The sequence below is a fragment of the Larimichthys crocea genome, chromosome X (genome assembly GCF_000972845.2).
Source record: "Larimichthys crocea isolate SSNF chromosome X, L_crocea_2.0, whole genome shotgun sequence".
Taxonomy (NCBI): domain Eukaryota; kingdom Metazoa; phylum Chordata; class Actinopteri; family Sciaenidae; genus Larimichthys; species Larimichthys crocea.
The window spans coordinates 35,552,477-35,564,049 of NC_040020.1; the positions used below are offsets into that span (position 1 = coordinate 35,552,477).

Sequence of the window (11,573 nt, forward strand, 5' to 3'; positions counted from 1 at the left end):
TAACTGAATATGTTCTAGAAATGTAGAAATGTTTGGTAGATTCCTTTTTTCAAAAGTGAACTGGTGTTGCTCACTGAAAATGCTGGTAGAAATGGATCTATTTGGTGAAAAATAAAATAATATAGAAATAATTTAAGTGATTTCTGATGTGTTATATGCTGTTTGTGTGGTGATGGTGGTGGGGGGGCTTACAGACAGGTTTCTTGTGTGTGCGGGAGTAGGGGGTACATGGCTGGAGGTCAGATGTCTGAAGGGGTACGTGGCTGTAAAAAGTTTGGGAACCACTGGTTTATAACATTTTATAATGTAGTTGTGTACAGCTATAATGATATTTTAAGTGTATATACAAAAGTATTTATCAGCAATTCTAGCTTTTCCTTTGAAAACTGGATATTTTTACAACAGTGTTTCTGTCATTTATTATCTCTTTATACAAAAGCCACTACATTAATAACACATCTATGATATATTGTTATAAACCATTTATTATTATTAAATGTTTATATACTGCTTACATGCTAAACAGTAGTATATAAAGTTTTCTGGCACTGAGAATAGCATTTACTTCTGCGTCCGATCTCTAACTAACTGTCATTAATATCTTTTTTCACAAAAATGAATCGTCACTAAGAGAATGCACTACTAAGTACTACTTAACATGGATGACACAAAAACACCTGAACATAATGTACTCAGACCTCATCCAGGAGTTAGATCTTTCTAGAGTGGGTCAACTGATGTAGGTAGAATATTTGTCTCTGTCATTTTTTATGTATGTCACATTTAATTTTCATCTCTGTATTCTTTGTCAGCTAGCATTTGGGACATGTATGCATTGATTTACTCACTTGTTATCCACATGTGGGTTTTTTTACCTATAAAGATAAAGTATGATGGTGTACATATAATAAAACAGAAGTGAAACCTGATTGACATAATATACCAAAATAATGTTCATAAAACACACAAATAATAAGCATGTAATATGCTGTAACTTTAACATGGAGTACCACACATTATGTGAGGATTGCTTGGCCGTGTTCTGTTTGTGTGTAGGTATGTGTGCGTTGGTAAGGGCCCTTAGTGAAAATAATCATGGGGACTCAACAAAGACAAACAAATCTAAGAAAATAAGACCCAAGTCATAATAAATCAGAATTAACTATCATTACTTTGTATACACATAAAACCAACAATGACATTATTCTGCATAAGTATTATGATGTAACATACTGTACATCACTGCCATGCATTGCATTTGGAGTACTAGACCCAATTGTATATACTATTTGCATTTGTTTAGAGCTGTCAGCACTTTATGGGCTCAGGAGTCCATGTAGTTTGGTTCAGAATTGATTGCACAGTGAAAACAATTCCTCCTACCCTCCTACACCCTTCCATCTTTCCTTTTCTACATTGTGCACACAGCATCCTGAAAACAGACATAGGAAAGATGCAAGCTGATTTTTCCTTACTTTCAGAGAGATACCATACTCCAAATGTTACAGGGTTTAGTTTTTCTCTGCACCACACAGAATTAAAAAAAATAAATAGTGCAGTTTTAGAATCCAGGCAAAAATCATCAAATCATGACTCCTTGGTTGTCATGGTGGTTATATCCAATAGTACCCTCAGGGCGGTGAAGCAAAAACAGTCATCACTGGAAAGGCCCAGAGCCAAAACTCCTATCCCACTGAGAACACTGCTTCTCTAACTGATCCAGCAGTTTGTCCACTGAGTCTTCTTTGTTCTCTAGCTTCAGGTATCGCCGGCAGCTGCTCAGGTCTAGCTGAGGCCAGCTTTGGTGAGTTCGCTCCTCTCCAGCATCCGCAACATGCTCTAGGATGTTGATGCAAACCTGTGAACCAGCCTCTCTCACTACCAGCTGATTCATTTGACCCTCTTCTCTAGGTGTGTGAAATCTTTCCTCCAGATGCACAACAGTTCGGGCCATGAAAGGGTTAGTCCTGTAGCTCATACTGTGGCACCGCCTTGGCTGGGAAGCTGGGATATCCACCTCATCCACCCCCAGTGTGGACATGGAGCTGGCACAGACCAGGCAGTTGTTAAGCTTCATGAGTGGGATGGACTGTGGATTAAAGCTGGTACTACCCCTGTGCTCAGCACCCGACTGTGTCTTAAAGTCTGCCGGTTTGGAATTATGTGAGTTGGAGAGGGAGGAGTGGAGGGATGATGGTGGGGACTCTAACTCCTGGTGGTGGAGAGCGTCTGTCTGGAGAACAGCTTGCTGGTAGATGCCCTGCACACTGCCCTCCTGGTCTGTGAGGTGTTTTGTCTGGAGCAATGGCTCAGAGCTGGTTAGCTGCTGTAGACAGAGGATGTTGAGATGGGTGGCTGGCAAAGTGCTTACCCACTGGTATTGTGTGGCCATTGAGTTTGTTGCTGCTATTTCTTTCAATTCTGCTGAGGGAATAACTGTAGAGACAGAGCACATTACACTGCGCATCTGGGCCAACAGCATCTGAGTCTCTCTGTCCCTGTTCTCGTACAGGACTGTATTGGCACATATGAGGATGAAGAGTCCCACCCCCATAATGACAGGTCCCAGCAGCTTCATCCGCTCACTGTGGATGAGGCTGGCTGCAGATAAGAAACCCTTAGCTCCCAGACTCCAGCCAGAAGTCTGTGACTCAGAAATACTTTCCCCCTCTGCAGCTCCCAGGATAGATGATCTTGCTATCCGGTAGGGCCAGTATCCAGCCACAGCAAGAGCGGTGCCAACAACCACAACGATGACCCCCAGCACCAGGAAAGCTCCAGGCATGGAGCGGATGCGAAGCTTGCCTTGGATCACCCCGTCTTTTTTCTTTCTGCCTCGTAAGGTGAAGCGAGACTTCCCACGGCAGGTAGGTGAAGTTGTTGTAGCATCTCGGGCCTTCTGGGTCTTCATGGAAAAGGTCAGTCCAGAGATTTTTCTCCTGGTTACACCCTGTCAGAGGACTTTCAGAGTGAGGACATTTCAAAAGTTAATGCAATTATAATGAATACACATTTACATTCCTGTTTCTAGGGTGTACACTACATCAGTCAGCTATTTTTTTTTCAACTACTAGAAAAATGTGATATGTAGTACAAACTAGTTTGTCTGTTCTGTAGAAACGAAGTAGTTAAACATGGTGGACATGTGGTGCCTGTAGATATAAAAGGTTCATTCTGGGAGAACAAACATATAACAATTCTTATTTTCAGCTGATTATACACTAATTAAAACATGTTATATTCAATTTCTCACATATTAAATATGTAGACAGAGCCCACTATATCTGACACAGAAGATGGGATGTGGGTATGGAGGCTTCAGCGTGATTAAAAGTACCTTTGAGCTAAACCCTAAACAATAGTCACTGATTACAACCAGCTCATTTGTTGATTGTTCACAGTATGACGGGCTGCTTGGGAACTTTATAGTAACCCTACAAGCTCATCTTGTGCCTCACTTAGACTGTACCGGGTTTACTTATCTGAAGCCCAGTTGTCTAAAATCAGTCCAGATGTAGCAGACAGGTACAAAAGATGCCATGCTTCTTCATGCAACTTAAGTCACATGTTTTATTTTTGTCTAATTTTGTACAGTTTTTGGCCATGACTATTTTGAGATAATTTTCAAAATAGTTAATACTATATTTAACAATTGTCCCTTCATTCCAATATTCTTATCCAAGTTAGCTATCTTCTACTTCAAAAGAAATCCATCCCCAAAACTTCTCTCAAAGGCTTAAGAATGTCATGTTTCCATCGGTCATGTTTCATCTAAAAATTGAATTTAGAAAAAGACTAGGCATTAGGCGTTAGACATTCTTTGGAAAATGACAACCTGGCAATTTGGCAAAAGTACAACAAACATAAGTAACTTGCCAAACACTGTTTAGAATATTCTGAATACTTATATAATTGATGTAATTCAATTATATAAATCAATTCTAAACATACTGACAAAATCTATGATCCTTTTTCAAGGCTTTCTAGTAGATTCACAGCCAATACTTCCAGTGTGGGATTTTTTTATTTTATGGAATTCAATATAATGGTCAAAGTACCAGCATAACACTACTGTACATAGATGTGCTGAATAGGACAACTTGCTTGATGTTGTTTTCAACAAAAACAACCATCTCCACCAGCCACAGTTCTTGTGGTCTCTCAGTGGCTACCCAGGCCTTAATATGCAGCTAAATACTTGAGGATGTAAAAAATTCTCTGGATTCTCTGGCAGAGCTTCAAAGCCTCTGAGCATCCCATCTGTAACACATAGAAAAATACATCTGGCTTTAGGTTTTAGGTTTGCTGTAGATTCAACCAAATAGTTTCCTTCTAAAATGCATTTTATATGTCATCATTAAACTAAAGGACTAAAAGAATACCGTATTTTCCGCACTATAAGGTGCACCTAAAAGCCTTCAATTTTCTCAAAAGCTGACAGTGCGCCTTATAATCCGATGCGCCTTATATATGGATCAATATTGGTTAATCATGGCTACCGTAGTCAGGGGGCGACACCGAAGTAACAGCGGCAAGAACAGTAAAGAGGAATTACAGTCCAACACCATTTGTGTGTGTGTAAAGACCCCAAAATGGCTCCTTTCAAGAGACACGCTTACGACGCAAAGTTCAAACTCAAGGCTATCAGTCACGCAGTAGAAAAGATAAACTGTGTCGCGAAAATACTAGGTTACTGACATTACCTCGGGAAAAATAATAAAACAGCTGTTTATTCATTTTGGGAGTGAACGGAGTTGTCAGAACGCTGGTTTGTATTCTATTAATAAAGTTTGATTGACTTATCTGACTGTTTTGTTGACATTCCCTCCATCTAGTGGATGCATAACGCAACCCCAGCCACTACTGTAGCTTCTATTCTATGCGCCTTATAATGCGGTGCACCCTATATATAAAAACAGTTTTAAAATAGGCCATTCATTGAAGGTGAAGGACTAAAAAATGTATCCCAATAATTTCTGGTATTTATCACAGTAACGATAAAAAAAGAAGATAAATAAACACTAATTCAGCCTAATCTTTTTGACTATAAATCTATCACCAAAATAATAATAAAGGCTAGGGTGGTGGTGTGTTGCTGTGGGCGTGTCTATACCTGCTGAATGTAACCGCTGTGAAACAATCAGGAAATAACTTTTTATTTCTCTGATTATTAACAGCTTTATCAAGGCCGGTGCTCACTCTCTGTTATTGCTGTCTGTCTCTCTCTCTCCCTCTCTCGTTCGCTTGCTCGCTCTCTAATCATCAGACACAAATCAAATTAAACTTCTTCGTGTCATTATTTTGCAGCGTAAATTGCGAGTCAGACTCAGATTTAGAAGCTGGTACATGAAATAAACAAAGTCAGAACACACACAGGTAGATGATCAGAGTTTAGTCTGTGAGTCCACCTGGATAGTCTCTGCTTCAGAGACATTTCAGACTGTCTGTGGAGGTTCGACCGATCTGTGTCTGATTGGTGGAAAGAGCTCCTCGCTGCCTGGCGTATCTGCTCCGCCTTCCGCCATGTTTGTCAATATGTGTGTTGGGTTGCTAGTGTGTCACGCACATATATACGTCATCAATGGGAATTTATCGTTTTTATCGTGGGATGACATATTCTTACCGTGGGGAATGTTTATGGCGATATCGTAAACGATGATATATCGCACATCCCTACCTGGGAGAGACGTGGCTGCCAGATGCCATGTCGCTTTGCAAAAGGATATATTTGAACTCGGTGGCGGCTGGTAAAAAAATATTCTAGGTGGGGCTGTGCCATATTCAGTCAGTTTCAGAAACTATCCCATCCCGATACAATTAACACAAACCAGTGCTCTGTGAAATAAGTAATTATTTAATGCCAATATAAAAAAATGAGGCATTCTTATACAAAAACAAGTAATCACAAGCTTTACATGTAAAACACAACTTGTAAAGAATTGACTATCAGTTTCTAACAAAGCATAACATGTTGGAAAGGATGTTGACTTTTAAACCAGTGACTCCTTGTTACAAAGGTGATCAGCTGTGACAGAACTGTTGAGGACATGAAACCGTGCTGTTAGTAGTTAATAGACAACACAAGAGGCATACCGTTGGAATATACAATGACATCAAATTATACAGATTAATAAATGTTTATATGACCTCTTAAAATGTATAAAGGATGTATAATATAGACATATATATCACATGGTTTAACTAAAACCTTACATATACAGTTAGCTTCCCTTTTTCGCTAGCTTGCTGTCTGATATCATGGTGAGGTTGATCTCTTTCACACGTAGTTTGTCCAGCAAAGTTCTCTTTTCAAACGGATGCTGAAGGAGTGATTTTACCGTCGTGAGGGTTGGGTCTTAGGAGTACCGTTACGTACGCCATTGTCATGTAGAATAGCGCTTGTAAAATAATCGCCGTTTCTGGAGTTGATTTGAGGACTTGGCCAAATCGTCTGTTAAACTTTCATACCTTAAATTAGCGATTGGTTTAACTTCTTCATAGACCCGCCTCGTAAGGGTGATTTCTCCAGCGCCCCAGAACAGCTGAGACATGCAGACAAGGGACAACATGTGGATTTTCTCATCATATTTTGCACATATTAATGGGTGTATAACATTATTCAAACACACAAATATTAAAAATATGAATGATTTAATATTATTATTTTTTTTATGGCTTAGGGAGGGCAGCGCCCTATCGCCCTCTATTGGCCAGCTGCCACTGTTTGAACTAGAGTCAGACTCTGACCACGAAGAGACAACAGAATATGGGGTGCCGTTTGAAAAAGTGGCTCACGCTGAAAATAACAGCAACATTTTGTCACATTTAGCTTCAAACAATGTTTAAAAAACACTTTTTTGCACATTTAGAACAATATTTGTGAACTTAGAGATATTTTAAATATTTAAATCCAAATGTTAAATGTAAAATCTAAATGCTAAATCTAAATGTAAATGTTAAATCTAAATGTTCAATCTAAATCTAAATGTTAAATCTAAATCTAAATGTTAAAGTACCAAAATAAAAGCTTGAGGAGGTCAGAGCATGTTTATGTTCATCAATGTGAATATAAAAACGATTAATCAAAATCAGTTAAATGTAAACGTTAGTGCTCTTTATTCAGAAAACCCTCATGTCACATCTACATTTCAGGATCTGGTTATTATAGACACAGATTAAATGTTAAATATAGATATTTCAATATTTATCATCACAGTAACAGTGTTACACACATTAGCTGTAAACACTCAGCATTAGAAAAATGCATACGTTGGTTTGGTGCTTACATAAGGAGTAAACATTTATAATAATCACTATAAAAGTTACATACATTGTTTTTGGTGCCTGTTTGTTTCCCAGATATATTAGAGACATTAACTTAAAGAACTTTGTAAAAAGGCGCTTTATGAAGTTCAGTCCATTTCCTTGCATTAGTTTACGGGCAGATCTGCCACATCCAATATGGTAGCGACGTTGACGTACGATTCAGCACTCAATGCGGCATCTATGTATATATGTCTATGCTCGTGCCTATAGTGGCTACAGGTCATAAGTCCCGCACCCTTCATAAAAATGACACTAAAAAAACGCAAGGTACTCTTCAAATAAAGTTGAAGAGTACTTTGTGTCATTTTTATGAAGGGTGCGGCACCCCATAACAGTCCAAAAAGCGAGGAGAGAAAGAAATTTCTGAATGGTAAGTTTATGTAATATGGAAGGGCATTGCATTCACTGGATAAAAAAAAAATAGACACCTTATCTGGTAATTACGAGATCAGGAAAGGTGCCTCATTGGCCACTGCACTTCGGTAAAGTTAGAAAGATATTGGCACTTCTGGGAGCAATAATTCGTAAGTGAAAAGTTGTTAACCGACTACAGCGGTTCGTACGGTAAAGCGTGTGAGCAGCTTTATGATGCCTTCAAGTGCACCTCGGAAACTCAGAAATCATATAATATTCTCTATTCTAAGATATGCAGATTTAGAAAAGTCATTAAATAAACAAATCAAATAGTTTTCTGACAACTCCACCTGATTCTTGTTCTACATGTCTCCAGCTACTTCTGGGTTGAATGTCAAGTTCTTTTACTGCACCATTTTCAAATAGTCTTATGCTGAAATCATACACAATATATGGCGACATACTGCTTTACTGTACAAACTACGCCTGTGTTGAAAAAAACGATTTTCCGATTCTGAATCGATTTGCATATTAATTCCTTCAGATTTGTACATCCAAAGATCGATTTAATGAAATTAAAATTTTAATAAATTTTCCCCCGGTGAACTTTAACCCCACTAGTCGCGTCATTGAATTGAAACAGGCGTGCACCGTGTTTAAACTACACTACGGCGTCTCACACACGCAAGGTGCGTTCAATGGCCGCCGAAATGACTATGATGCGTTCACGAACGTGGGAAAAATGGAAATTCACCGGAAATATAATAAAACTACAGACAAAAGAACACTCAAGGAAAACTCTACAATTACCAGCCACTTCTGTACGTTCTCTTAAAATAACTGAGGCGATTATATTTGCAAAGATATACGCCCGTATTCCGTTGTTGAAAACGAGGGCTTCAGGCGACCAAAAAAATGGTTTTAATAACACTAACCCGAATCGAGATCAGATTGGATCGGATTATGATAATTGATTCTCAGTCTTGAGAATCGGAATCGAATCGATTCTTGGAATTTTAATCAATACCCAGCCCTAGTACAAAGCAATGCACTAGAAAAGATCTCATAATTACGAGAGCTTTTCTCGTAATTATGATATAAGGTGTCTACATTTTTTTTTATCCAGTGAATGCAATGCGCTTCCGTAATGTAATGTGTTTTTATATCTTTTCATATGTTTGAACTCTGGCTAACGCTACTACCCTGTAGTGTGTTTATGTACTGGCTTTTGGAAAGCTACATAGATAAATGTAATTAATTACAAGTAACGTACATAATATACAAACTCAGCCAACGTGCTCCACAACCATACAGGTGGAAAATTCAATTTTTACTTATTAGTAAGTCATTCTTTTGTCTGAACTCTATTAGCCACGTTACTTTATTACAGACATTTGGCAGAGCAGACTATGGGCCTTTATGTTTAAGGAGAATAGAGCTTCAAGTTATTTTATGCATATTAGTAGTTTGTTGGATACAAATGAGGTGACTGGAGCGAGCTTCGCCAGAGCAGGCACTGTCAGTCTGTCTGAAACCTCATAACATGTATGTTTACCAGATATTGAGGCATAGATAATATGTACTTATTGACATGAACAACTTGAATAAATTGTTGCATTCTGTAACCTGTGTACTTAATAATTAATAATAATTAACCGTTTCCTGTGTACTAGGTTACAAGAAGACTACAGCAGGTTCCAGCCCACCAACATGCATGGTTGACCACCAGCCTGCCTTGAACCTGTGTGTAATCTATCCACAGAGCAGACTATGGACTCTATGTCTGAAGGGAATACAGCAGTAAGTTCTTTTATGCATAGATGTAGTCTGTTACTATTGTAATATAAATGAGTATTAAATTAATAAGGATTAAAGTACAATAAAATACTGTCCCCTCTATCTTACATTGCTTACTGTTAATCTGTTATGTTTGTTACTTGTTATCATGTTACATATCAAACACTGAAAGCACACAAAACTGTTCATATAGATTTAACCTTTATTTTCATAAATAAAGATTCCTTCAAACATCGCACAACTTTTGAAAATAAACTTATTCAATATACTACCTAGAACAGCAGTCTGAAAAGGTTTTGGTCAGCATTTAGCTTTCGCAGAATTTCAGAAGAAAAGATGGACACGTTATAAAAGCATGTCACTGTGTAGTTTAGACTAACCATTATGTACACTTTGTTTTAGCTGTTACAGATACTAGGTCTACAAGAGCTCTGTAAGCTGGTGTTGGGGATTTCTCAGCCAGAGAATCCGGGTGGTACTGCTCAGCTGTGTGGTGCGACAGAAACAGTATAGAGTCCCCAGACAGTCAAGGAAGCTACGGGGGGTCAGACCGATCCTTTATTGAACCTCGACACCTCTTGTTTCCTTGAACTTGCAAACTGGGCTGCGAGATCCTCAGGGATGGGGATCTTTAGCACCACATCCACATATGAGCCAGAATCTAGGAAAACCTTCTCAAAGATGAGGTGCAACATAACCTATACAGGAGGGAGAAAATTGGTATACTTTGCGAAATTATCCAAGAGCCCTGAGCCCTGTTTAGGTTATGTTAAGAGCCCTGTTTTATGTTATATATTTTTCACTTGTATAATAGATGTTTGCACATTCTTTGACTTATTGCCATTTTTAATAAAAGTGTGTAAAACTTACCAACGGTTGGTTTTACTTTCACTGTCTTAGCTGTTGTTGGGAAGTTCAATCTGAATAGCAGCTCACCAGCTGATGTTGTAGCTTAGGGACGCCCAGCACTTTCATTGAAGTGGAGGGCTGTTAGGTAGGGAAGTAAAACAATAACACAGAAATATGAAAAATATGATTAAGAGCACAGGCATAAATATACATTGTACTCATTCAGTAAGTATCAGAATCACCTTTATTTGCCAGGTGTGTGTACACAAATTGTCCATACATATACATACATTAAGAGCAACATGTAAATGGAGTCAAATTCCTTGTGTGTACACACACCTGGCCAATAAAGTGATTCTGAAAGTTACTACTTGCTACTTCTTTCAGTCCAGAAGCCTACATGAACAGGCAGCCTGACGTCATTAAAACCGGACAATATCCAGGTGGAGCTCATGGACTGAACTGATGCTGTCCTTGTTTTGTAGCTTTGTCCTTGTATTATAGCTTTGTTTACTGTACTGGCTATTAGAAAGCTACGTAGATAAACGTAATAATTACAAGTAACGTACGTAACATTACTCAGCTGTTCCCCTCACACCAGTAACATACAAGCTCAGCCAGCGTGTTTGCTCCACAACCATACAGGTGGGAAATTCATTTTTTACTTATTAGTAAGTCATTCTTTTGTCTGAACTCTATTAGCCATGTTACAGACATTTGGCAGAGCAGACTATGGGCCTTTATGTCTAAGTGGAATAAAGCAGTGAGTTATTGAGTGTGCGTGCAAGGTGCACACTATGTTATCCACCACGCTTATTCTTCCTCTTATTACTATTATTATTATTGAGTGTGCGTGCAAGGCGCACACTATATGTTATCCAGCGCGCTTATTGAGTGTGCCTGAAGGAGCACACTCTTTATTATCTCTCGGGCTTATTGAGTGTGCCTGAAAGCGCACACTATATGTTATCCACCGCGCTTATTGAGTGTGCCTGAAAGCGCACACTATATGTTATCCACCGCGCTTATTCTTTTTCATCTTATTGAGTGTGCCTGAAGGAGCACACTCTTTATTATCTCTCGGGCTTATTATTGAGTGTGCCTGAAAGAGCACACTCTTTAAAACCTCTCGGGCTTATTGAGTGTGCCTGAAAGAGCACACTCTTTATTATCTCTCGGGCTTATTCTTATTCGTCTTCCGTTTCTTCCGTGTTTTTTTTGGCTCGCTACTCCTCCCAGAGTTTTTG

The 11,573-nt window shown here is 38.7% G+C and overlaps 1 protein-coding gene across 2 annotated transcripts; it reads right to left on the reverse strand.

Moving 5' to 3' along the window:
• Positions 1–467: 467 nt before the first annotated feature.
• tmem200b (transmembrane protein 200B) lies at positions 468–11,170 on the reverse strand. Of its 2 annotated transcripts, none has more exons than XM_019263405.2 (2): positions 10,348–11,170; positions 468–2,961 (listed from the first exon to the last, which is right to left on the reverse strand). In XM_019263405.2, exon 2 carries the CDS (start codon positions 2,909–2,911, stop codon positions 1,658–1,660), a length of 1,254 nt encoding a protein of 417 aa, XP_019118950.1. In that variant the 5' UTR covers positions 2,912–2,961; positions 10,348–11,170; the 3' UTR covers positions 468–1,657. The 2 variants fall into 2 exon arrangements, 1 of the variants encoding a protein (XP_019118950.1); XR_002042217.2 differs by lacking the exon at positions 468–2,961 and adding an exon at positions 9,662–10,175.
• Between the last annotated feature and the right edge of the window lie 403 nt (positions 11,171–11,573).